This window comes from Oryctolagus cuniculus, chromosome 5, assembly GCF_051225735.1.
Source record: "Oryctolagus cuniculus isolate XC-2025 breed Fujian yellow rabbit chromosome 5, ASM5122573v1, whole genome shotgun sequence".
NCBI lineage: Eukaryota > Metazoa > Chordata > Mammalia > Lagomorpha > Leporidae > Oryctolagus > Oryctolagus cuniculus.
This window is the reverse complement of record NC_142871.1, coordinates 126729972-126755888: the sequence shown is the minus strand read 5'-3', so window position 1 is coordinate 126755888 and position 25917 is coordinate 126729972. Positions and strand designations below refer to the sequence as shown.

Below are 25917 nucleotides of genomic sequence, written 5' to 3'. Positions count from 1 at the left end.
ATCATTTCAGGTACTTAAACAGGATAAAATCATTAATACCTGGTTCATGGATCCATTTTTTTTAAATTTCTCAATCCATGTTATTTTTTAAAATTTATTTCAAGATTAATTTATTTACTTAAAAGGTAGAGTTACAAAGAGGAAGAGGCAGAGGCAGAGAGAAAGATCTTCCATCCTCTGGTTCACTCCCCTAATGGCCGTGATGGCTAGAGATGGGACAGTCCAAAGCCAGGAGCTTCTTCTGGGTCTCCCACACGGGTGCAGGGGCCCAAGGACTTGGGTCATCTTCCACGGCTTTCCCAGGCACCTTTCCCAGGGAGCTGGATCAGAAGTGGAGCAGCTGGGACTTGAACTGATGCCCATATGGGATCCTGGCACTGCAGGAGGCAGCTTAACCTGCTACGCCACATCACTGGCTCCTCATGTGTTCATTCTTAGTGCAATCGCAGAGAAAAGAATGGGGTAGATTTTCATTTTTTTAAAAAATTATTTATTTTGAAAGTCAAGAGTTAGAGAAAGAGAAAGAGAGATACTCCATCTGCCGGTTCACACCCCAGATGGCTGCAATGGCCAGCTCTGGGCCAGGCTGAAGCCAGGAGCCAGGATCTTCGTCCAGATTTTCTATGTGTGTGACAAGGCCCTAAACACCTGGGCCATCTTCTGCTGCTTTTCCCAGGTGATTAACAGGGAGCTGGATCTGAAGTGAGGCAGCCAGGTCATAAACTGGCACACTTGTGGGATTCTGGCCTTGTAGGTGGCAGCTTTACCCGCCGTGCCACAAAGCTGGCTCAGGATGTACATTTTTAAAACTGTGAGTTGCGATTGATTAGTTGGTTGTGAAACCCATTTGATGGGTTACAACCAACATTTTTTTTCTTAAAAAAAAAAAAAAAACAACAAAATATCAGTGTACAGGACTTGGTAAGTTTTGTAGCCTGAAATATGTTTCAGTTCTAGATGCATTTGTTTATGCAGAGCTACATGTAAAATGTATCCCTTGCTGTGGGTCTCCTCACAGAGAAGTTGGAAAGCCTCTAGGGAGGGGGATAAAAAGTCTAGGCAAGGCAGGGAGAAAGGGTTTGGGATGGAGAAGGTGCAGATTGGTTGTGGGTTACAGGGAGCCGGGCTCACGTCCTTCTGTCACTGAGCCAGCAAGATGGCATCGAGCAGCACATGGATTTTGACAGCCGCTACACTTTGCTGGAGCTGTTTGCAGAGACCACGTCCTCTGAAGAGCACTGCATGGCCTTCGAGGGCATTCACCTGCCTCAGGTACTCTGCTGGCTGTAGGGGTGCTGAGCACAAAGCCTAAGACGTTATTTCTGAAAAGCTGGTCCAGGCCTGGGCATCAGCCCCAGAGCCCCGGAGAGCTAGTTAAAATGAAGGTCCATGCCCCGTCCCTGACTACTCTATTCAGAATTTTTGAAATTAGAACCCAGGAATCTGTGGTTTATATGTTTCTCACACAAATAGAAGTTTGAGGACTGCAGGCCTATTTCTCTAGAGGAGGGGAAGTGGGAGAGGCTGAAGCCAGGGGGAAGTGAACCTATGCCAAGGATTGTGTCCTGCAGATCCCAGGGAAGCTGCTCTTCTCGCTGGTGAAACGCTACCTTTGTGTCACCTCCCTGCTGGACCAGCTGAACAGTAGTCCAGACCCAGGAGCCGCAGACCAAAGCTCCCTGTGCCCTATGAGGCAGAAAAGCCGGGGACAGCGGGAGCTGGAATTCAGTATGGCTGTGGGCAGCCTCATTTCAGAGCTGGTGCGGAGCATGGGCTGGGCCCGGAACCTCAGTGAACAGGGCACGTTGCCACCCCGGCCGACGCGGTCCATTTTTCAGCCCTGCATTTCAGGGCCTCCCCTGTTACTCCCCACCATCGTCACCACCCCCAGAAGGCAAGAGCAGGCCTTCCGCCAGCGCTCTGAATTCTCTAGCCGCAGTGGCTATGGTGAGTACGTACAGCAGATGCTGCAGCCGGGGATGCGTGTGCGGATGCTGGATGACTATGAGGAGATCAGTGCCGGCGACAAGGGCGAGTTCCGGCAGAGCAACAATGGCGTGCCCCCTGTGCAGGTGGGTGTGTGACGCTTGTGGGTGGGACACTGCTGGAGGTCTGTTCTGGGTGGGGCACAGCCGGAGCTTCCATGAAAGAGGCTCTAGAAGGCCACTCGGGAAAAACCCGAGGGGAATTGGAGTGGTAAAAGAGGGTCAGGAGTTGAGAGGGTGCCCTTGGAGGGTGAGGTCCTGGAGAGGCTACCCCAGGAGCAGACTGATGTATGGAGATGCCCCCCTCGCCAGTGGATAAGGGTGGGAACCGAGGCCCCCCACCCCCCTGCCAGTGGAGAAGGTTGGGAATGGAGGCTCCTACCCCCCCACCAGTGGAGAAGGGTAGGAGCGAAGGCCTGAAGGTTAGGCAAAGAGGCAGGGCCTGTGTGTCAGAAGGCATGGGAGCCTTTTGCTCTGTGGAGATTTTTCCAAGCCTAGTGAGGTGTTTATCTGAGAGTGTGCCCCAGATCTGGGCCTGGGCATGTCCTCTCGAGACTTCATAGTCCGGGGCTCAGAGCACTGAGCCCTCCGTATTCTTTCCTCTCTTCCTCCCTCATGCCAGGTCTTCTGGCAGTCAACAGGCCGCACCTACTGGGTGCACTGGCACATGCTGGAGATCCTGGGCCCTGAGGAAGCCACTGGGGATTCAGCCTCAGCTGTGGAGAAGGGGACAGGAGCCACCCTCTTGGACACAGGTGAGCCTAAGGGACAAGGATAGCATTTGTCTGCACAGAGGAGGAATGGCTGGGCTGAAGCCACTTGTGAGCAGGAGCTGCCCCAGAGGTTCGTAAGTCAACTGTGTTCCTACTCCTGTGCCTGTGGCCTCAGCCTTTCCTGCCTGGGACTGGAAGCCTGTGGATGGGCTCTACTCCCTGCCGTACCTCCAGCCTGAGCCCCAGCAGAGTGAGGAGTTGGGGTACCTGACCCAGGCTGAGTGGTGGGAGCTGCTCTTCTTCATCAAGAAGTTGGACTTAAGCGAGCAGCAGCCAATTTTCCAGAATATTCAGGAGAAACTGGAGAAGGTATTACAGTCCCGAGGCTACATTTGGTGGCGGGGAGGGTGTAGTTGTGAGCTAGAGGTGGGACTCTCTAAAGGGAGTTCTGACTGTGGGATCACCCTGAGGGGAGGCTGGAGCTAGAGCTTGGAGAGTATGAGGGCTCTGTTGGGGAGAGAGGCAAACCTGTGAGGGTGTCGGGTGTAGAAGGTGGGGGCACTCAGCGGGTGGCCACCCTTCCCATCACTGCTTGTCCCTGAAATGCATCCCCCTTCTGTCGGCAGACTCTGGGTGAAAAGGCCCTGGGTGACATCTCTGTGCCTATAGAGATGGCTGAGGGTCTGCTGCGCATCCTCAGTCATCGGTTTGAGGGCAACACCCTCAGTGACTTGCTCAACTCCCAAATCTACACCAAGTATGGGCTCCTACCTGATGAACTGAGCAGCTCCTCGTCTTCACGGAGTCACTCCTGTACCCCAGATCCAGAAGAGGAGCCCAAGCTGGAGGCCAGCGTCTCCCAGGAAGAGGCCAAGCCCCCCCAAGCAAAGGCTGCGCTCCCTAAGGCAGAGGCAGAGCCTTCCCAGGCAAAGGCTGGACCCCCCGAGGCACAGAGTGATTCCCAGCTGTTTAACCAGCTTCTGGTGACCGAGGGCATGGTTCTGCCGCCCGAGGTGAAGGAGGAGGCCAGTGGTGAGTCGGGTTCTGAGAAGGGAGGGCGAAGATGTTGGAACAAGTCCTGGGTGGGCTCAGTAGCCGGAGTACATAGGGTAGGGGGAAAGCCGTGGAGTCAGGTCACTTTTACAGGGAAAAATGCCTTTGAACCATGGTCTGTCTGCCCTCTGACCTTGATTGTGTCTCTTAGCCTTCACTCCTTTTCTTTGGTATCTCTGGAAAAGGAGGGTCCGTTTTCCAGGGTAACTCCATCTTCTCCGATGAGCTCCTTCACTCAGAATTGGAAAGGTTCCAGATGCAAGCCACAGTAATGGATAATGTATTTAAATGTTGGTGGCATGACTGGGCTTGACCTTTAAAGACTTGCAGCTTGGAGGTGCCACAGTTCTTTCAGCCACTGCCTTCTCCCCACCGATTGCAGAAATGGCTCGAGCCTTGCGGGGGCCTGGTCCGCGCAGCTCCCTGGATCAGCATGTGGTAGCGGTCGTGGCCACTGTGCAGATATCCAGTCTGGACACAAACCTGCAGCTCTCAGGGCTCTCAGCCCTCTCCCAGGCTGTGGAGGAGGCCACTGAGCAAGACCACCCCCTGGTTCGTCCTGACCGATCGCTGAGGTTAGCATGTGCAGAGGAGGGGGTAGGGGTGGAGCTGTCTGCAGTGAGTATGGTTGTAGGCGGGAAGGAGCTATGAGGTCCAGAATCAGAGAGGCTGGGGGAAAGGAGGGGTGGGCCCCAGGCAGCCGGGCAGGAGAGCGGGATGTTGTGATGGCTGATGTTCTTAGAGTATGCCTGTGGTGCCAGGCAGTGTGCTGGGATTTCACATGCGTTCTCATCAGTCTGCCCATCATTGGAGCACGCACTGAGTATTGTTATCCCATTTTATGGATGAGAAAATGGAGCCTAGAGAATTCAAGTAACTCGCTGAGAGTTGTACAGATGGCAAATCCAAGATTCAGTCCAACATCCTTTTGGCTCTAGAGCTTGAGATTTTTCTTTCTTTTTCCTTCATGCGTTCTTTCCTTTTATTTTTCAGTTTTCTTTTCTGCTACTTAATTACACAAATAATATGCAAATACATTCTTGTTTTTAAAAGCTCTGAGGAATCTAAAAGAATATTATAGAATGGAAAGCCAAAGTCCCCTTTTGGCACTGTCATCACTGGTGTATCCTTCAGGTCTTCTGTGGATTTGCATTTGTAACTGTGTGTTTGGAAATGGAGCATTTTCCGAGTTTGTATTTTAATAAAAGTAATCACAGTCTACATATCCCGACAGCTGGGTTTTGCCTCACTATGTCTCAGAAGTCTTCCCATGTTAGTCCATGTGGGCTGCCTCCTCATTTGTATTGTTGCACAGAACTGTGGTAAGGTGCAAGTGCAGTGTTCTGATGGATCTGTTTTCCCTTACCTCTGCCAACACTGAGGATTTCCATATTTCTAATCCAAAAATTTCAAGTTGTCAGTAACTACTTTCTTAGTTCTAGTGAAGTTGGGCATTTTTGCCTGCATTTGTTCTATTTCTCCTATAAAAACTCTGTTTCAGTCCATTGCCTACTTTTAAAATTGGGTATGCCTTTTTCCTTGTGGATTTGTAGGGTAAATATTAATTCTGTATTATTTATGTTTCAGATATTTTGCTTGCCTTTGAGAAATCATATCAGCTTTATTTTTTATGATTATAAAATAACTCCTGCTTACTTTAAACAAAATCAGGAAGTTTTAGAGATAAAAATAAAGTGATAGCCCTTTATGCAATCACCGTTAACATCCTTACTTCATATCTACAGTCTGTAGTCATACATGTTACCATGTCTGTTAATTAGTTTGTAATAAATCATGGCTACAGAAGAAGATATGTATTTAAAGTATGCCAAGTTCCCACTGTAGTCTTCATGTGGCTTCTGAGAAAAGGCAGGTAAAAACAGCTTTTCCGGTGCCTTTTACCTTCTTTCCCAGAAGTCCCTCATCCATGTTCTCCCCTCCGTGGTTCCCAGGCCACCCCTCAGGCTGCCTCCAAATCTTTCTTTGGCTCTCATGGCCCCACTGTGACTGAGGGGCTCTGGACGCGCATCTTCTTTTTCCTTCTCATCACCTTTTCCTCTGGGCCTTTCTTCAGCTCATGTTGCTCGTCTTTCAATTTTGTTCACAGTGTCTTTTGTTGAACTGAAGTTTTAGGTATTTAGGTTGCTACATTTTTCAGCTTTTTTCATGGCTTCTAAGACTTTTGTGTCCTCTATTTTTTTAGGGTTTATTTATTTATTTATTTATTTTTACTTGACAGGTAGAGTTATAGACAGTGAGAGAGAGAGACAGAGAGACAGGTCTTCCTTCCGTTGGTTCACTCCCCACATGGCCACTATGGCCAGCGCTGTGCTGATCTGAAGCCAGGAGCCAGGTGCCTCTTCCTGGTCTCCCATGCGGTGCAGGGGCCCAAGCACTTGGGCCATCCTCCACTGCCCTCCCAGGCCACAGCAGAGAGCTGGACTGGAAGAGGAGCAGCCAGGACTAGAACCAGCGCCCATATGGGATGCCGGTGCCGCAGGCGGAAGATTAACCAAGTGAGCCACGGCGCCGGCCTAAGGTTTGTTTGTTTGTTTGTTTGTTTGTTTATTTATTTATTTATTTATTTATTTATATTGAGAGGCAGAGTTACAGAGACAGAGCTCTTCCACCCGCTGGTTGACTCCCCAAATGGCCACAATAGCTGGAGCTGGGCTGATCTGAAGCCAGGAGCCAGGAGCTTCTTCTGGGTCTCCCACATGGGTGCAGGGGCCCAAGGACTGAGCCATCTTCCACTGCTCTCCCAGGCCATAAGCAGTGGGAAAGAGGAGCAGCCGGGACTTGAACCAGCGCTCATAGAGGATGCCAGCACTGCAAGGGGAGGCTTAACCTGCTATGCCACAGCACTGGCCCCTTTTGTGTCCTATTAAGAAGGTCTGTCCCATTGAAAGATTATAAAAATACTTCCCTATATTTTCTAAAAATATCTGTGATCTTTGCTTTTTAACATTCATCTTAAAATCCCTTTGCAATTTGTTTGTATAAGTAGTATAAAGCGGATCTCCAACTTTAGTTTTTTTCAAGTGAATAACAAGGTGACTTCACATCACATTTCTTAAAATTTTAATTGATTTTATTTTATTTGAAAGGCAGAAAAGGGCCAGCGCTTGTGGCATAGTGGGTAAAGCCACTGCCTGCAGTGCCAGCATCCCATATGGGCTGGTTCAAGTCCCGGCTGCTCCACTTCTGATCCAGCTTTCTGCTGTGGCCTGGGAAAGCAGTGGAAGATGGCCCAAGTGCTTGGACCCCTGCACCCATGTGGGAGACCCGGAAGAAGCTCCTGGCTCCTGGCTTCGGATCGGCACAGCTCCAGCCATTGCAGCCAACTGGGGGGTGGAACCAGGGAATGGAAGACCTCTCTCTCTCTCTGCCTCTCCTTCTCTCTCTGTGTAACTCTGATTTTCAAATAAATAAGTAAATAAATACTTAAAAAAAAAAAAAGGGTGAGAAAGAGACTGACAGATGGAGAGAGATCATCCATCTGCTGGTGGACTCCCCAAATGCCCACAACAACTGGGGCTGGGCCAGGCTGAACCAGGAGCCTGAAACTCTACCCAAGTCTCCCATGTGGGTGGCAGGGATCCAAGGACTTGGACCATCCCATGCTTTCTCCCAGGAAGCTGGGAATCAGGAGTGGAGCTGAGAGTTGAACCCATGCACACTGATACAGGCATCCCAAGAAATGTTTTAACCACTGTGCCAAACACCCCAACATCAGATTTTATAATTTTTTAAAAGATATTATTGGCCGGCACCGCGGCTCAATAGGCTAATCCTCTGCCTTGTGGCACCGGCATACCAGGTTCTAGTCCCGGTCGGGGCGCCGGATTCTGTCCCAGTTGCCCCTGTTTCAGGCCAGCTCTCTGCTGTGGCCAGGGAGTGCAGTGGAGGATGGCCCAAGTGCTTGGGCCCTGCACCCCATGGGAGACCAGGAGAAGCACCTGGCTCCTGCCTTCGGATCAGCGTGGTGCGCCAGCCGTGGCGGCCATTGGAGGGTGAACCAACAGCAAAGAAGACCTTTCTCTCTGTCTCTCTCTCACTGTCCACTCTGCCTGTCAAAAAAAAAAAGATTTTATTTATTTATTTGACAGGTAGAGTTATAGACAATGAGAGAGACAGACAGAAAGGTCTTCCTTCCATTGGTTCACTCCCCAAATGGCCGCAATGGCTGGAGCTGCGCCCATCCAAAGCCAGGAGCCAGGAGCTTCCTCCAGGTCTCCCATGCAGGTGCAGGGGCCCAAGCACTTGGGCCATCTTCTGCTGCTTTCCCAGGCCATAGCAGAGAACTGGATCGGAAGAGGAGCAGCCGGGACTAGAACCAGTGCCCATATGGGATGCCGGCACCATAGGTGGAGGATTAACCCAGTGTGCCACGGTGCTGGCCCCCAGATTTTATAATTTAAAAAAAAGTTATTTATTTATTTGAAAGGCAAGAGTGACAGAGTGGGGGAGAGGTCAATCTTCCACGTGCTGATTCATTTTCCACATGTCTGCAACAGCTGGGACTGGCCCAGGCTGAAACCAGGAGCCAGGAACTCCTATCTAGGCCTCCCATGTGGGTGGTAGGAACCCAAGTACATGAGCTGTTACCTGCTGCCTCATAGGCACAGTAGCAGGAAGCTGGTTTGGAAGCAGAGGCAGGACTGGATCCCAGGTACCTTGCCATGGGATGCAGATGTTTCAAGCGGTGACTTAACCCATTGTGCCATAACCCCTGCCGCCTGCCAGGAGCCAGGAGCTTCTTATGGGAGGGTCTCCCATGCATGTGCAGGGGCCCAAGGACTTGGGCCATCTTCTACTGCTTTTCTAGGTGATAGCAGAGAGCTTGATTGGAAGTGGAGCAGCTGGGACTTGAACCGGCTCCCATATGGGATGGTGGTGCTGCAGCGCTGGCCCCGATACCACGTTTTAATTGATACATGTTTTTTTCCATCAGTGGCTGAGGTGCTGGCCATCTCTTTCCTGCTGTCTGTTTGGCTATCCTGCATCAATTCCAGTGTTTTGATTTGCATATGTTTATATTTGTATTTTACATGTTTGTAGTTGTATCTGGATGACTGTAGACAAATCCACCATTATTTTTTTCCAAATGTTTCTTAACTGTTCTTGCATATTTTCTCTTCCTGTGTCTGAATCTTCCTGTTGTGGCTTTTAAAAACTTTTTAGGCACTTTGATTAGAATTACATTGAATTTGTGATTTATTTGAAAAGATGAGCCAGGATTTGTGACCATTTTGCTTTTCTGCCCACCTCATAAAGTCAGGATCCAGCACCAGTTAGATTGTAGAGGGAAGGGGATTCAGAAGAAGACTGAGGCAAACAGGTTGGGGGCAGGGGGTAGGCTGGGTCTTGTGGGTGGGATTGGGCAGGAGTCAGCTGGAGTCAAGGCTGGGAAGTTAGGCAAGACTCCTTCGGATGAGGAGCCCCATGTCTCTTCTCTCCGCAGAGAGAAGCTCGTGAAGACCCTAGTGGAGTTGTTAACCAACCAGGTGGGAGAGAAGATGGTGGTGGTGCTGGCCCTGCGCCTCCTCTACCTGCTCATGACCAAGCACGAGTGGCGCCCGCTCTTTGCCAGGGAGGGTGGCATCTATGCTGTGCTGGTTTGCATGCAAGAATATAAGACTTCTGTTTTGGTGCAGCAGGCGGGGCTGGCGGTGAGTGCACAGGACCTGGTGGGAGAGGGCTGGGCAAGAGAGGCAGATTGGGGGATTGCTGGGGATGTACTGTGGAGATTTAGGCCAGTGTGTAGACGTTGGCATGGGGAGGTACCGGTGGATTCAAGAGTGCAGTCAGCGTGGTCTTGGAGATTGTGCACATGTTTGGGGAAAGGAGAAGAGAATTTTTGTGAATGATGCCCAGGTTAAAATGGGGCAACCGGGGACATGAAGTGTCTGTCTGCTCAGTGGAGAATGTTGTAGGAGGTATGAAGAGAAGGTAGGGAGTTGAATTTTTGGGTATATTGACTGTCCCACATCTTTTAGTTTTAGTTAGGTGTCCAGTTAAAGATGAAGTCTCTAGATAGGACAATTAAACTAAAAGTGGTTTTATATATATATAAATTTTTAGTTAATTATTTGAGAGGTAGAGTTACAGACAGAGGGAGAGACAGAAAGGTCTTCCATCTGCTGGTTTACTCCCAAAATGGCCACAATAGCTGGAGCTGCGCCCATCTGAAACCAGGAGCAAGGGACTTCCTCCAGGTCTCCCGCACAGGTGCAGGGGCCCAAACATTTGGGCCATTTTCTGCTGCTTTCCCAGGCTATAGCAGAGAGCTGCATTGAAAGAGGAGCAGCCAGGACAGGAACTGGCATCCATATTGAATGCCAGCGCCACAGGTGGAGGCTTAGACTTCTATGCCACAGTGTTGGTCCCTGAAGGTAGTTTTTTGCTCTTTTATCTGAGTGGTACCCTTAGACAGAAGCAACTCCTTCACCAGATTGGGTAAAACAAAGCCAGCACTCCCATTGCCCTGCCACCTTGCCCAGAGATAGGGAAGGAAGGCTCTTGGCCAGGGGAGCTTACAGAAGAATTGGCGTTCTAACTCTTGCAGACTGAAGTGCTGGCTGGTGGGGTGGTGAGTGATGAGGGCAGAGGACTGCTGTCTAGCCTGAGGTTCCAAAGGGAGACAGGTTGGGCTCAGCTGGAGCAGTTTTGAGAATGGATTGCAGCAGTATAATGGCAGTCGGAGGGAGAGAAGCACCTGTCCTCTTAACAGCAGGTGATCCTGGGAGAGGCTGGGAGGCTCTTTCCTTTATGGGGCCAACTAGGTTCTGTTCCTTCCGAGAATAGCCACGTGTTCACAGTCTAGGCTGTGTGCACTCAAAGAACTCCCCGATCCTCTCAATTATCTAACCAAAATACAGTATTGTACTCACAAATTTAAATTCTTGCCCTGCAGTAAAATTCCATCATACTGTGTATACTTTCAGGTCTACAAAATTCAGCTAATTGAGACAGGCTGGGGTAGCTAAGGAAAGAAAGCTTCCTTAGGTAGCAATTGCTTAGAGGGTCCAGTCCTGGCCAGGGTAATTGTCTTGAGACTCATTCCTGGCTCAGCGTATCCCTAACAGTTTCCTCTGGAGTCAGCCCTGTCATCAGGAGAGACATTCTCCACTCTTGTGGTATAGTGTTTATTTTAACTTGGTTTTTCCCGATAGGACCAGCAAGTGAGTTTCCATATTACAAATATATATATTTATAATTCTGACCAGTCTGCCTTGTTGAGAAAGGTTGATGCTAGCTAAGGCCAGGGCACATAGGCTTGGGAGTGTTGGGATCCAGTGGTAACAGAAGCTTGGGATTAGACAAGAGATTGCCTGGGGAGGGAGCACAGAGTGAGAAGAGAAAGGGAACAGGAACTTCAGTGTGCGAGTACCAGGTGGAGGAGGAGAGACGGAGGAGGAGAGCCAGGAGGATAAGAAGTCCTAGAACTCAGGGGAAAGAAGTTTTAGGAAGGAAGGCGGGGTCGAGAGAGATGGGAACTTTAAGGAAAGCCTCAGAAGATACCTAGGTGCCATGAAAGGGCTTCATCCTGGGGGGAAGACACTGGAGGGAGGGGCTTGGTGCTGAGCACATGGGGCGGAGAGAAAGAGCAGGGGGATTTCACTATCCAGCCTTAGATTTTGTTGTTTGCTTTGTTTTCTTCCTCCTATCCATAACCCTCCCCACCTCCCTAGCATTTGCTGTTATCAGTAACTTTTCCATTTCCGTCTCCTGCTCTACCTATGGGCAAACAGTTCAGCAGCCCCAAAATTTGATGTCTAGAATGATGGCCCTGACCCTCTTCTTCTTTGTGAAGGCTCTGCTCACTCCTAACTCTGCTTCCACACCCCCCTCGCAGGCACTGAAGATGCTGGCTATTGCCAGCTCCTCGGAGGGCCCTGCTTTCATGACTGGCCGTGATCCTGTCCAGCCTTTGTTTGATGCCCAGATGACCAGAGAGATCTTCGCCAGCATCGACTCAGCCACACGCCCAGGCTCTGAGAGCCTGCTCCTCACTGTCCCTGCAGCGGTGGTCCTGATGCTGAACACAGAGGGGTCAGGGCACTCCCCTCCAAACTCCACATTCCTGCCGAGTCCCAGACCCCCGCTGCTGCTCTGCGGAGGCTCACGTGCGCCTCAGAAATTCTCGTGTTGTCACCCCTAGATTAAACATTGATGGCCTGCTCTGACTTTCACTGGAAGAGAGGCCAAGTGGTTGGGGGCAGAGAAATCCCACCGAAAGGGAAGAGAGACCCTGACCCTCTTTCATGGGGTTGGAAGGGGGGGCCAGAGGCCAGGGGGGCCAGATGTGCTGGCTCAGAGGGACCACAAGAGCTTCCCCAATTGCAGGACCCCTGCACTGGCTTCCCTGCTTCCAGTGCATTCACTCTCTGTTAATTTCTTCCTGGGTCGCCTCCCTCCTCCCAGGTGCTCCTCTGCAGTGAGAAATGGCCTGCTGCTGCTCAACCTGCTTTTGTGCAACCACCACACTCTGGGACACCAGATTATAACCCAGGAACTGAGAGACACTTTGTTTAGGCTCTCAGGGATAGCACCGGGGACAGAGCCCATGCCTACCACACGCACCATCCTCATGATGCTTCTCAATCGCTACTCAGAGCCGCCGTGCCGTCCTGAGCACACAGGTACCATCGTGCAGTGGGCGGGTCAGCTGGGGAACCCTACAGTGGCAGCCCGGGGCCAGGAAGGATATGGTGTACGGACCAGCCCCTTCCTGGAAAGACAAGAGGCAAATTCAGGACATGGGTCAAGGTTTTGGTGCTTAAATTAGGCTTATGTAGAACTTCCTGACCCAGGGAAGAAGGAGGTTCTGGCATAGGGGCAAGAAAATTGCCTTCTAAATGGCCTTAAGCATAACATTGGCATAGGCTAGGTTTGGAATAGTTTTATTGGACAAAAGAAAGTTGGTTGAAATGACATCCAGGGAGACCCTCTTGAGAGGAATTGCAATTTATGGTACAGAAAGTTTGTGGCTACAAATGTGAAATACTGATATCATGGGGAAGAAGCCCCTTTGGGTTTAAAAAGCAAGTGACAACCCAGAAGTGTGGAGGGACATCACAGTCAACAATGCGTCTTAGTTCCTCTCAGAAGCCATGCTAATATATTGCATATGGATATAATCATAATAGTTAATATTTATTATAATAGCTAATATTTGGTACAGCTAATGTTTGATTTTATGTAATATAAAAGATAATCTACGACTGTATGAGATTTAAAAATATCTTGTGTGTAATTGACAATGTTTGCTACTAGATTTTTTTCTAAGTTGTGGTTAGGTATATATTTGAGGCCCGAAAAAATCCTTTAAAGTGTGGTAAAAACTACAGGCATCCTCAGACTGGGAGGAAAATTCGGGGGTGGTTTTCTAGACCTTCCCATTTTTCAGTTTGAGCAACTTGTAAGTCTCCTCTTCGTACACGTTTTCCCCCTCCGGTGTTTCTGGGCTGCAGCACTGGAGACCCCCAGCACCCAGAGCCAGGAAGGGTCCCCTGAGCTGCGGATTCAATCCCTGGTTGGGGGCCCATCTGCAGAGCTACTCCTGGACTTGGAGCACGTGCTGTGCCATGAGGGCAGCCCAGGGGATGCCGTGAGACCCCTCCTCAGGCGCCTCCAGCGGGAGACCCAGCCCTTCCTCCTGTTGCTGCGGACACTGGATGCCCCTGGGCCCAACAAATCTCTGCTGCTGACTGTGCTGAGGTGCGGGCCAGAAGGCGTCTGTGCGCCGGGGTGGAGGGAAGCTGGCAGGATGCTGAGACTTCACTGGCTCTGTCCCTCCTCCAGGGCCATGGCCCGACTGCTGGATTTCCCCGAGGCAATGCTCCTCCCCTGGCACGAGGTTTTGGAGCCCTGCCTCAACTGCCTGAGTAGCTCCGGCAGTGACTCTGAGGTACCAGAGCCCTGGCAAGGGGTTGGAGGGGGAGACAGCGTCTGGGTCACCAGCTGCCTTGGGAGGCTCTGGGGGGTTGCACCCCAGCCTTTGTGAATGGGTCTGGGGCACTGGCGTGGGGGTTGGAAGAGGAAGGCTAATGTCCTCTAATAGTTTCTGGAACAGGAGTCTTTGTGTTATAAACCTTTTAGCTGCACCTGGATTTTATAATCTGGGTTTGGAAGAAGCCTTCAGTCACCAAACCATTCTTTGCTGTCCACCCTTCAGGGTTAGTGTGTTGTGGAGGGAGGCTCAGGAACCACGGTTGGCTCTTCAGCTATAACTTGGCCCTGGCAGGAAGAAACCTGGGGAGCTGTGCCTGACCTTTGCATCTGCCAACTCACTCTGGGGTCCCAGCACCCCAAAACATCCTGCCTTTGGTACCCTACTTTCCGTGGGCTTTCAAGTTTCCCCCAAATCCTGGCCAGCTCATTTCCCTTACTGAGCCAGCCGTCAGCCCTTCTGTACCCTGCCTTTAGTTTCCCATAAATTAATCTGTGTGGCTCTGGGTTCAGGTTGTTCAGGAGCTGATTTGCTTCCTGCATCACCTGGCCTTGATGCATAAGGACTACGCGGTGGTGCTCTGCTGCCTGGGAGCCAAAGAGGTCCTCTCCAAAGTCCTGGACAAGCACTCGGCTCAGCTGCTGCTGGGCTGTGAGTTGCGGGACCTGGTGGCGGAGTGCGAGAAGCATGCCCAGCTCTATAGCAACCTCACCTCCAGCATCCTGGCTGGCTGCATTCAGGTGAGGGACCAAAGGCACAGAGCGGAGAGGCCGTAAGCCGCAGGGTAGGGGACCAGCACTTGGTTTGTTTCCCTCGTTGGGATCACTGTTTGGTACAGTTGACCGCAACTCTGGGGCACTTGTTCCCTAACCTGTACTCCATAGGGACCTTCTAGAATTTGAGGAGAAGGGAATTAGTGTTCCGTCACACCTTGACTTTTTCTCTATACCTGTTTCTGTATATTTTTTCATGTTCCTCCCTCACTAATGCAGATGGTGCTGGGCCAGATTGAAGACCACAGACGAACCCACCAACCCATCAACATCCCCTTCTTTGACGTGTTCCTCAGGCATCTCTGCCAGGGTTAGTGCCCTCCTGGCTCCCCCTGCACCTGCTCTTCCCTTCCCTTCCGGCTCCCTGGTCCCTTTCCTTTTTTCTCTCTCAACTCACTGGGCTGTGCCCTCCCCTCTTCCCTGCTTGTCCCCAGGCTCCAGTGTGGAAGTAAAAGAGGACAAGTGCTGGGAGAAGATAGAGGTGTCCTCCAACCCGCACCGGGCCAGCAAGCTGACGGACCGCAACCCCAAGACCTATTGGGAGTCCAACGGCAGCACCGGCTCCCACTTCATCACCTTGCACATGCACCGAGGAGTTCTTATCAGGTGTGAACACACCCGTGTGCATGCATATGCACATACACACACACACACACACGAATGTTCAGATAGCTGCGATACGTATCTCCAGAGCACCCACCTGCACAGCCCCACCCATAACCCCCATGCCTGAGGGACACACTCAAACCCATTTTGTGCATGAACACATAGGCACATGGGCACGCTTTGCTGTGTCTTACATAGAATAGATGTCTTTAGTCTCTGGAGCTGGTGACCTGTATCCCAGTAGGTGCAAACCACCCTGTGCTTAAACTGGCATTTGTTTAATGCCAGGCATTTGTACCTGGAGAAACAAGGACAATGAATTACGGAACCTTTGTTTAGGGAGCTTGCAGTGTAGATGGGGAGCCGGGCTAGAAGATCAGAGCACAGAGTAGGAAAGGCATCACGGCTGACCTGTGCCCTGGATCCTGAGGCCAGTGAGGGGTAAGAGAAGGAGGAGTTGACTGAGCAGTGTTCTCTAGATAGAGGCGACAATGAATACTCCAGACAGATGGCATAGGCACAAAATGGAAGAAACAATGCTTACTGGATGGAGGAGGGCTAAATAATTGTGTGTGGCTGGGAGGAAGGGGGTGTGTGTCAGTGTGGCAGGAGGGGAGGCCATAAGAGTAGGCAGAGGCATGTCACAGAGGGTTTTCTTTCTTTTTTTATTTTTTTTAGATGGATATTTATTTGAAAGGCAGAGTGACAGAGAGACAGGCAGAGGGAACTCTTCTATCCACTGGTTCACTCCCCAAATGGCCACAATGGCCGGAGCTGGACCAATCCGAAGCCAGGATCCTGGAGTTTCTTCTGGGTCTTCCACATGGGTGCCAGGGCCCAAATACTTGAGACATCTTAGGATACTCTCCCAGGCCATAGCAGAGAGCTGGATCAGAAGTAGAGAGCCTTGGAATTGGACCGGCACCCATATAGGATGCTGGTACTGCAGGTGGTGGCTTTACCCACTACGCCACAGTGCCAGCCCCTCACAGTTTTATGAGCTAAGTTCGAACTTGATTCCAAGATGGGAAGAGACAGACTGGGTTTTTATTTAGAAAGCTCACTGTGGCAGGAAGGAGAGTTGGGAGGGGTATGCGGTGGTCTGGTTGGGAAATGCTCAGTGTGGTTAGGTAGGCGCAGCAATGGGGATGCAGGCACAGGAAGACACTGGGAGGAGCCTGCCGGACTTGGATAGGTAAGGGCAGCTGTGGGAGGGGCCAGTCCACAGTGACGGCATTCCACACTGAGTACGGGGTAGATGGCTGTCAGTTTTATTGCCTAAGAGAGAGAAATAGCAAAGGGTGCAGGGGGGTTTGTGTAGACAGGTGATCATTCCACTTGGGCCTGTTAACTTTGAGTTGCCTGTGGGACGAACATGATATGAAATATCTGTTTCGTACTTAATATGAGAGTGCAGGAGCCTGGCCTGGGGTAGAACTGTGGACTTGGGGTCACTTGAGTATTAATTTCCGGTTGAAGCTGTTTAGATGAAGTCATATGAGGGGAATCTAAAGGGAACAGCAGAGGGTCTGGGGAAGGCAGATGTGTCTGTAGCCTGTGAATTAGGACCAGGTTCCTGGTATGACTGACTGCCCTCTCCTCTCTCAGGCAGCTGACTCTGCTGGTGGCCAGTGAGGACTCCAGTTACATGCCAGCCCGGGTGGTGGTGTTTGGGGGCGACAGTGCCAGCTGTATCAGCACTGAACTCAACACAGTGAGGACCCATGTGCCCCTCCCCTTCCCCTTCCTTATGTTTGCCCAGGGCCTGTGGGAAGGACCCAGGCCCTGGGGAGTGGTAACCTCCCTTCCTCCTGTGAAGGCACCACCTCACCTGCTAAGTGGCGAGAGTGGAGCCCCTAGCTCCCTGGGCTCGGTGCAGGGAGAGTGAAGGGCACACACCGTCCCCAGGTGACAGCTGTCCGCAGTCCTTCCTGCCTACTCCTGGAGGTGACAGCTCACTCTCCCTCCTCCTCTTGCCCTGCCAGGTGAATGTGATCCCCTCTGCCAGTCGAGTGATCCTCCTGGAAAACTTGACCCGCTTCTGGCCCATCATCCAGATCCGCATCAAGCGCTGCCAACAGGTGTGGCACGGGAAGAGGCTTGGGGCTGTGGATCAGGAAGTGGCTCAGGGTCTCCAGAGTGGCTATGCTCTCTAGTGTTTGGAGGCCAGGGCTTTAGCCACGGTTCCTTCCTAGTCTGCTTGGGAGGTGGCCCAGGAACGAGTTGAGTTACTGAGTTATGGGGATGTCCTGAGCAGTTCTAAGAAACTTGGGACACGAGGCTTGGCTTTTGTGGTGCTTTGTGGCCAAGATGCCAGATAAGTTTGTGCATGTTACAGGGTGGTATCGACACCCGGGTTCGGGGTGTGGAGGTCCTGGGCCCCAAGCCTACGTTTTGGCCCCTGTTCCGGGAGCAGCTGTGTCGCCGTACGTGTCTCTTCTACACAATCCGGGCACAAGCCTGGAGCAGGGACATAGCAGAGGACCGAAAGCGCCTCCTCCAGCTCTGTCCCAGGTGGGTGGGGCCAGAGGAGGAAGATGGTCAGGGGGAACAGAACAGTATAAGACCTGGGTAGAGGCAGGTTGGCCCCTGTAGGAGTGTGAAGGGGAAAGCTCAGCCAGGACACGAGGGGAAAACTGAACACAGGTGGGAAGTGTGTGCTGGGAGGGGTGCGCTGGGGAAAAGGGCTGAGCATGGGAGATTGGGGCTGACTGCTCCTGAGCCGAGGAGGCCTCGGGGAAGTCTGTGCCTTTGATCCTGACCATACACCATTTGTTCTCAGACTGAACAGGGTTTTGCGCCATGAGCAGAATTTTGCTGATCGTTTCCTCCCTGATGATGAGGCTGCCCAAGCACTGGGCAAGACCTGCTGGGAGGCCCTGGTCAGCCCCCTGGTGCAGAACATCACCTCCCCCGGTAACCACCCCCCAGCTGGTCCCACTAACTGGTGCCTTCTAGTTATCCCCAGGGATCACCTGAGTTCATTCTCTTGGTTCCCGTCTTTATCCCTGAAGGCCTGTCACCTCAGTGTTCCTTTGTCTTTTCCACCCCAGGGACTGCTCCCTGAGACTGGTATTTGAGTCTCCCCACCCCCATCACCCTGTTACCATATCCCCAGACTCCAGCTGCAGCAAACCTCGGTGAGGGGCGGGCTAGGGCCTTTCTGTGTGCTCCTTCACCCTCCTCCCTGGGCTGGCTGTTCCTCCTTCCCGTGGAGACCTGTTCCCTACCTGTCTTCTTGCAGATGCAGAAGGTGTCAGCTCCCTGGGGTGGCTGCTGGGTCAGTACTTGGAGCAGAGAGAGCGCTCTCGGATCCCCCTGAGCCCAGCAGCATCCTTTGCTTCTCGAGTTCGGCGCCTTTGCCACTTGCTGGTGCACGTGGAGCCACCTCCTGGGTCTTCCCCTGAGCCATCTGCTCGGCCCTGTAAGTCCCAGCCACAGCCTGTTGAGCTGAGGGCCCAGGGCTGGGGTGGGGAACCTTTTCTCTGCCAAATGCTATTCGGCTATTTATGACATCATTCACGGGCCAAACTGATCAACTTCAAAAATTAGCCTGCTATAGATTTATTGAATTTTGAGTCCCTCCTGCGGTTGCCTTGGCAGGGCCAGACCACATGATTGCACAGGCCGGACACTCCGCACTGGAGGCAGTGGTGGCATCTGGCATCCTTTTCCTGGAGGATGCTCTTACTGCTCTGCTGTGGGCCTTTCCAGGGGCTTAGTACTCACAGCTCCTGGCTGCAGTCAGAGACTGAGATGAAGCCTCTTCCTCTGCCCTGTGTCTCCGCAGTCAGCAAGAGCAGTAAGGGTCGGGCCCGGAGCCCTGCCCCTTCAGCCATCCTCCCAAGCAGCAGCCTGAAGAACATAGCCCAGTGCTGGCTGAGCGTGGTGCAGGAGCAGGTGGGCTTCTGCAAGCTGAAGCAGTGCTGGCAGGGTGGCTGGCGGCGGGGCGTGGGGTTGGGGGGGGTGAGGGTGGCGCTGCTCCTTTTCTATGTCTTGCCCTTTCTCCTCAGGTCAGCAGATTCCTGGCTGCAGCCTGGAGAGCCCCCGACTTCGTGCCTCGTTACTGTAAACTCTATGAGCACTTGCAGAGAGCAGGCTCAGAACTGTTTGGGTCGCGGGCAGCCTTCACGCTGGCTCTGCGCAACGGCTTCTCTGGCGCCCTGCTGCAGCAGTCCTTCCTCACTGCTGCTCACGTGAGTCCCGCCAGCCTCCCAGCGCATGGGGCTGAAAGCTCGTGTTCTGTGCTCATCTCTCTCTGCTCTCCCCTTTCACCCCCTTCCACTCCCCATTCCCTCATTCGTCGTTTGCCCAGAGCCCTTTCCATTGCCCCCAGATGAGTGAGCAGTTTGCCAGGCACATTGACCAGCAGATCCAGGGTGGCCTGCTCGGTGGAGCCCCTGGAGTGGAAAAGCTGGGGCAACTTCAGCGGCACTTGGAACCCATCATGGTCCTTTCTGGGCTGGAGCTGGCCACTACCTTTGAGCACTTCTACCAGTGAGTCCAGCTTGAGAGGGAAGGGGCGGGAGGCCTAGGCTTCAGAGGGAGGCAAGGCTGGAGTTTGAGGAGGGAGATGAGGGAGTAGGCAGTGGGGAGGAGAGGTTAGGATGTGGAGGTGGTCCTGTACTGGTGGGAAGGGAGTGGGAAAGAGAAAGTGAGGTAGGGCATATGACAGGCTAGGCTGCAACAGAGGGACCTGCATTCAGAAGCGGGAGGCTGGGCCTGGGCCACGCTGGCACTCACCCTGAGACTGGGCTCGGGCTGTGTGTGCTGCAGACACTACATGGCAGACCGTCTCCTGAGCTTGGGCTCCAGCTGGCTGGAGGGGGCCGTGCTGGAGCAGATTGGCCTCTGCTTTCCCAACCGCCTCCCCCAGCTAATGTTGCAGAGCCTGACCACCTCTGAGGAGCTGCAGCGCCAGTTCCACCTCTTCCAGCTCCGGCAGCTTGATAAGCTGCTCTTGGAGCAGGAAGGTGAGGAGGAACAGGGCCTGGAAAAAGAGGAGGTAAGAGCAAAGGGAGAGAGTGGGAGAATAGGAGAGCAAGAGAAGACCGGACCCAAGAAGGGAGCCCTTGGCCCTTGAAACCGTTCTTGTTCTTCAGGAGGAAGAGGAGACTGAGAGAGAACTAGTTACTGAAGACCCAAGCCCACCAGCTTCTGTACTGGTGCTGTCACCACGCTGCTGGCCGGTTTCCCCGCTCTGCTATCTGAACCATCCCAGAAAGTGCTTTCCGGCAGAATTCTGTGACGCGCTTGACCGCTTCTCCAGTTTCTACAGCCAGAGTGAGGATCTAGGGAGAGGGAGTCAAAGACTAGGATGAGCTGTGGGGTGGCAGGAGAGGAGATGGAGAGGACCTCTGGGTAGGAGTGTGTGGTCTCTAGGGAAAGCAGTCTCCTGGAGGAGGATGGAAAGTGTGCCCTCACGACTTCCTTCCACTTCTATACATTTGTCTTCTTTTCTTTTTCTGACTTCAAGTTGCATGCTTACTTAATTTTCAGTCTTTTGAGACTTTTTTCCAAATAAAATATTTAAGGCTATTCATTTCCCTGTGAATACTGGTTTAGCTGGAACCTGTGCAGTTTTTAAGATATTTTTTGTCAGAGTGTAACTAGTATTTAGTGAATTGTGCCCATCTTGATTATAAGATGTAATGATTTATTATACTCGTATACACTCACCCATCCACCTCCCAGATCAAGACGCAGCATGTTCTCAGCACCCCCAAGGCCTTATCCCTCCTGGACCTTTCCCAGTCAGTATCTTCTTCCTAGAGTAACCATTGTTCTTCCCTTTATCACCATATTTTTTGTGTGTGTGTATTTGAACATCACATAATTGAATGTACTTTGCTGTGTCTGATTTCTTTCACATGAGTGTCTGTGGGGGTTACCCATGCTGTCAGTTGTATCATTTATTTGTTCTTTTGGGTTACTGAATCACATTCCATGTGTGAATATCCTTTCTGTTGTCTATGGATGTTTGGACTGTTCCATAAGTTTTTATAATGTAATATTTTTACTGCTTAATTGTAAGAATTTTCCAATTTCCATTTTTATTTCTTGTCTGATCTTTTAGTATTCATGAGTATATTTTTTAAATTCTCAAATATTTCTTTGTTTACCTATCTTTTTCTTTAGATTTCTACCTTTATTCCATTGTGGCCAAAGAACATGGTTTCTATGATTTTGAAGCTTTGCAATTTATTGAGAATTCCTTTGTGGCCTAGTAGGTGGTCAAATTTTGTATTCCGCCGGCGCCGCGGCTCAATAGGCTAATCCTCTGCCTTGCGGCGCCAGCACACCGGGTTCTAGTCCCGGTCGGGGCGCCGGATTCTGTCCCGGTTGCCCCTCTTCCAGGCCAGCCCTCTGCTGTGGCCAGGGAGTGCAGTGGAGGATGGCCCAGGTGCTTGGGCCCTGCACCCCATGGGAGACCAGGAAAAGCACCTGGCTCCTGGCTCCTGCCATCGGATCAGCGCGGTGCGCCGGCCGCAGCACGCTGGCCGCGGCGGCCATTGGAGGGTGAACCAACGGCAAAGGAAGACCTTTCTCTCTGTCTCTCTCTCTCACTGTCCACTCTGCCTGTCAAAAAAAAAAAAAAAAAAAATTTTGTATTCCATGTGTGATAAGGAAGAATATGTATTCTTTAGCTGCTGTATGTTCTTGACCTTATTAATTGTACAAGTATTATTCACATCTTTTGTAATCATACTAACTTTAAAAAAGGATTTATTTATTTTGAAAGGCTAGATGACAGCAAGAACATGAAAGAGATCTTCCATCCGCTGGTTCACTCCCCAAATGGCTATAACAGCCATATGTGGACCAGGTTGAAGCCAGGAGCCAAGAACTCCATCTTGGTCTCTAATGTGGGTGGCCTCTTCTGCCTTCCAAGGCACATAATCAGGAATCTGGATCAGAAATGGAAAAGCCAGGACTCATACCATTATTCCTGTATGGGATGCTGGCATCAGAAGCAGTGATTTAACTTGTTGTACCACGACACTGCCCCACTAATTTTTGTAAATGTTAAAAAGAAAGGTCTTTTAAAATTTGTTTCTAAAAACAGTTTATTATTTATTTTAAAGGAAGAGCGAGAAAGGTAGAAAAATATAGAAATATACAGAAAGACATCTCCCATTTGCTGGTTCACTCCCCAATTGCCTGCAACAGCTGGTAATGCATCCAGCCAAAGCCAGGAGCTGAGAACTCAGTATGTGTCTCTCACATGGGTGGCAAGAACCTACCATTTTAACCTCACTACTTCCCAAGATGTACATTAACAGCAAACTAGAATGGAGAGTGGAGTCAGGTCTTGAACCCACCACTGTGATAGGGGATGTGGACATCCCAAATGGCATTTTTTTAAAAAGATTTTATTTATTTATTTGAGAGGTGGAGTTACAGATAGAGGGGAAGACAGAGAGAAAGGTCTTCCATCCACTGGTTCACTCCCTAAATGGCTGCAACGGCCAGAACTGGGCCCATCCGAAGCCAGGAGCCATGAGCTTCTTCCAGGTCTCCCAAGTGGGTGCAGGAGCCCAAGGACTTGGGCCATCTTCTACTGTTTTCCCAAGCCATAGCAGAGAGCTGGATTAGAAAAGGAGCAGCTGGGACACAAACTGGTGCCCATATGGGATACTGGCACCACAGGCGGAGGCTTACCCACTATGCTACAGCGCCACGCCCACCCAATGGCATCCTAACCCCTACACCAAATGCTTGCTCCATAGAGGTCTTAAAAATTTTTTTTCTTAATCATTTATTTGAGATATAGAGAGACACAGAGCTCTCCCATCTGCTGGATTACCCCTAAATGCTTGCGAGGGGGCAGGGCCTGGGCTAAAGCCAGGAGCCAGGTACTCCATCCAGATCTCACGCAGGTGAGCCACCATTGCTGCTTCCCAGGGTCTGCATTGCCAGGAAGCTGGAGTCAGGAGGCAGAGCTGGGAATCAAATCAGCCACTCCAAAGTAGGATAAAAGCTGTTTAACCACCGGACAAAAAGTCTGCCTCAAAATTACTAATTTTTTTGTTTACTTGATCTATTGAGAGAGGTGTGTGAAAATGTATCATTATGATGATTATTTTAAAAAATTTCTAATGTCAGTTTTGCTCTATTTGCATGTGTATATATTCACATATACATACATATGTGTAAAGTTTATTAGATACAGTTTTTAAAAGATTTATTTGAAAGGCAGAATGACAGAGAAAGAGACTAAGAGAGAGCTTCCATCCTCTGATTCACTCCTCAAATGGCTACAATGGCCATATCTGGGCCAGGCCAAAGCCAGGAGCCAGGAACTCCACGGGGTCTCCCATATGGGTGGCAGGGGCCCAATCTTCCACTGCTTTCCCAAGCACATTAACAGAGAGCTGGATCAGAAGCAGATTAGCAAGAACTTGAACCAGTGCTTCTGACTTCAGCTTGGCTCAGCCCTGGTTGTTGCAGCCATTTGGGGAGTGAACCAGCAGATGGACAATCTCTCTCTGTCTCTCCCTCTCCCTCTGTAGCTCTGCCTTTCAAATAAATAAAAAATAAATCCTTTTTAAAAAGTAAATTTAAAATGATTTTTTAAAGTCACATGCGACTAATGGCTGCTATAATGAACTTCACAGGTTTAGTCTTCATAGGAATTTAAAACCTTATTATGAAGTGACTTTCTAATAAGGCCTTTTTTCTTAAAGTCTGTTTTCTCTGATATTAATAGTATACTAGCTTTCTTTGATTAGTATATTTTTAATATTTCTACCCTCTGCCTTTTAAAAAAATATTTGTTTGTTTATTTGAAAGTAAGAGCAACAGAGAAAGTGAGGCACAGAAATAGATCTTCCATCTGCTGCTTCACTCCCCAAATGGGCACACCAGCTGGGTCTGGTTCAGACCAAAGCCAGGAGCCAGGAACTCCATCCAGGTCTCCCATGTGGGTGGCAGGGGCCCAAGCACTTGGGCCATCTGCTGCTTTCCCAGACCATTATCAGGGAGCTGGATCAGAAGTGGAGTGGGGGCCGGCACTGTGGCACAGTGGGTTGAAGCCCTGGCCTGCAGGGCCAGCATCCCATATGGGCACCAGTTTGAGTCTTGACTGCTCCACTTCCGATCCAACTCTCTGCTATGGCCTGGGAAAGCAGTAGAAGATGGCCCAAGTCCTTGGGCCCCTGCACCAGCGTGGGAGACCTGGAAGAAGCTCCTGGCTCCTGGCTTTGGATCAGCTCAGCTCTGGCTGTTGTGGTTATTTAGGGAGTGAACCAGCAAATAGAAGACCTCTCCCCCAACCTCTCTGGCTCTATCTCTCTCTGTAACTGTCTTTCAAATAAAGAAAATAGATCTAAAAAAAAAAAAAAAAAAAAGGTGGAGCAGCTGGGTCTTTAACTGGGACCCATACGGGATGCCGGCATTGCAGGTGGTAGCTTGACCTGTTACACCACAGTGCCAGCCCCTGAATGATTTTTTAAAATTGGCTTTTTTGTCTCTAACAGCTTTAAAAGTTACACGTTCTGTTTCTATGGCCAAATGCCCTTACATATTTAACTTCTGAGCTTGAGGGTTTTTTTTTTTTTTATATTTATTTATTTAGTTATTTGAAAGAGTTACAGAGAGGCAGAGATAGAGATAGATAGAAAGAGAGAGAGAGAGTGTCTTCTATGTTTTCCATCCAATGGTTCACTCCCCAGATGGCCGCAGTGGCTGGAATTGGATGCATCCAAAGCCAGGAGCCAGGAGCCTGGAGCTTCTTCTGGGTCTCCCACACAGGTGCGGGTGCAGGTGCCCAAGTACTTGGACCATCTTCCACTAGTTTCCCAGACCTTAGCAGAGAGCTGAATCAGAAGTGGAGCAGCCGGGACTCAAACTGGTGCCCATATGGGATGCTAGCTCTGCAGGCAGCGGCTTTACCCACTACGCCATAGCACCTGCCCCTGGGCTTGAGTTCTCAATATCACTTCCCTCCTTTCTGAACAATAAAGGGACATTAAAAAACCTCAATTGCAGCTCTAACTGCTATCTGGCTTCCTATTGTTGTTCAGTACTTTAGAAGTTTTTTTAACCTCCAGCTTAGTCATTATTCCTGTTTCCAGTTTATGTTTGCCCTCATACCAGTTGCTTTAGTCACCATTCCTATTGCATCTTGGTCCTTCTGAGTTCAGATTTCTTCTTCTTAAAGTATATCTGTTGGAAGTTTCTTCATTGAAAGCATATTGGTAGAAAACCTTACCAGTGTTTATATACTGGAATGAATTATTTTTAACTTCATGTAAGGGTGCAACAGCTGCCTACGACCCTGACATCCCCTATCAGAGCACCAGTTCGAGTCCAGCATTCCTGCTAATGTGCCTGGGAAGGCAGTGGACAGTGACCCAAGTTCCTGGGTTCCTGCCATCATGTGGGAAAACAGAATGGAATCCTTGGCTTCTGGCTGCTTCCTAGCCCAGACTTCACTGTTGTAGCTGTTTGCGGAATGAACCAGTATATGAAAGATACCTCTCTTTGTCTCTTCCATTCTCTCTGTCACTCTGCCAAATAAATAAATAAATATTATGGTAGATTTCAAATATATATAAGCAAACTCCGTCAACTCCTGACCAATCTTTTTTTTTTTGACAGGCAGAGTGGACAGTGAGAGAGACAGAGAGAAAGGTCTTCCTTTGCCGTTGGTTCACCCTCCAATGGCCACCGTGGCCGGCGCGCTGCGGCCGGTGCACTGCGCTGATCCGATGGCAGGAGCCAGGTGCTTCTCCTGGTCTCCCATGGGGTGCAGGGCCCAAGCACTTGGGCCATCCTCCACTGCACTCCCTGGCCACAGCAGAGAGCTGGCCTGGAAGAGGGGCAACCGG

At 50.6% G+C, this 25917-nt stretch overlaps 1 protein-coding gene across 22 annotated transcripts in view; it reads left to right on the top strand.

The window, feature by feature from the left end:
- Positions 1-25917, top strand: part of CUL9 (cullin 9) — a 40545-nt gene that overhangs the window by 1919 nt on the left and 12709 nt on the right. For 6 of the 22 annotated variants that reach the window (XR_016234589.1, XR_016234590.1, XM_017345139.4 and 3 more), the window contains exons 3-26: positions 1118-1272; positions 1572-2072; positions 2608-2740; positions 2874-3067; positions 3325-3730; positions 4134-4326; positions 9216-9423; positions 11610-11806; positions 12179-12396; positions 13228-13474; positions 13559-13664; positions 14219-14446; positions 14699-14789; positions 14914-15085; positions 16694-16799; positions 17071-17166; positions 17424-17599; positions 17868-18001; positions 18330-18509; positions 18876-18985; positions 19099-19281; positions 19422-19582; positions 19862-20090; positions 20188-20368. Coding sequence is in view for 9 of the 22 variants with exons in the window: in XM_017345139.4 (XP_017200628.3) it covers positions 1118-1272; positions 1572-2072; positions 2608-2740; positions 2874-3067; positions 3325-3730; positions 4134-4326; positions 9216-9423; positions 11610-11806; positions 12179-12396; positions 13228-13474; positions 13559-13664; positions 14219-14446; positions 14699-14789; positions 14914-15085; positions 16694-16799; positions 17071-17166; positions 17424-17599; positions 17868-18001; positions 18330-18509; positions 18876-18985; positions 19099-19281; positions 19422-19582; positions 19862-20090; positions 20188-20368 (4605 nt within the window). In the remaining 13 variants the exon portion in view is untranslated. Of the gene's footprint in view, positions 1-1117; positions 1273-1571; positions 2073-2607; positions 2741-2873; positions 3068-3324; positions 3731-4133; positions 4327-6175; positions 6291-9215; positions 9424-11609; positions 11807-12178; positions 12397-13227; positions 13475-13558; positions 13665-14218; positions 14447-14698; positions 14790-14913; positions 15086-16693; positions 16800-17070; positions 17167-17423; positions 17600-17867; positions 18002-18138; positions 18226-18329; positions 18510-18875; positions 18986-19098; positions 19583-19861; positions 20092-20187; positions 20369-21223; positions 21312-25917 lie in introns of those variants that run through there. The other 16 variants (XM_089333926.1, XR_016234596.1, XM_051854721.3 and 13 more) reach the window with 16 other exon arrangements.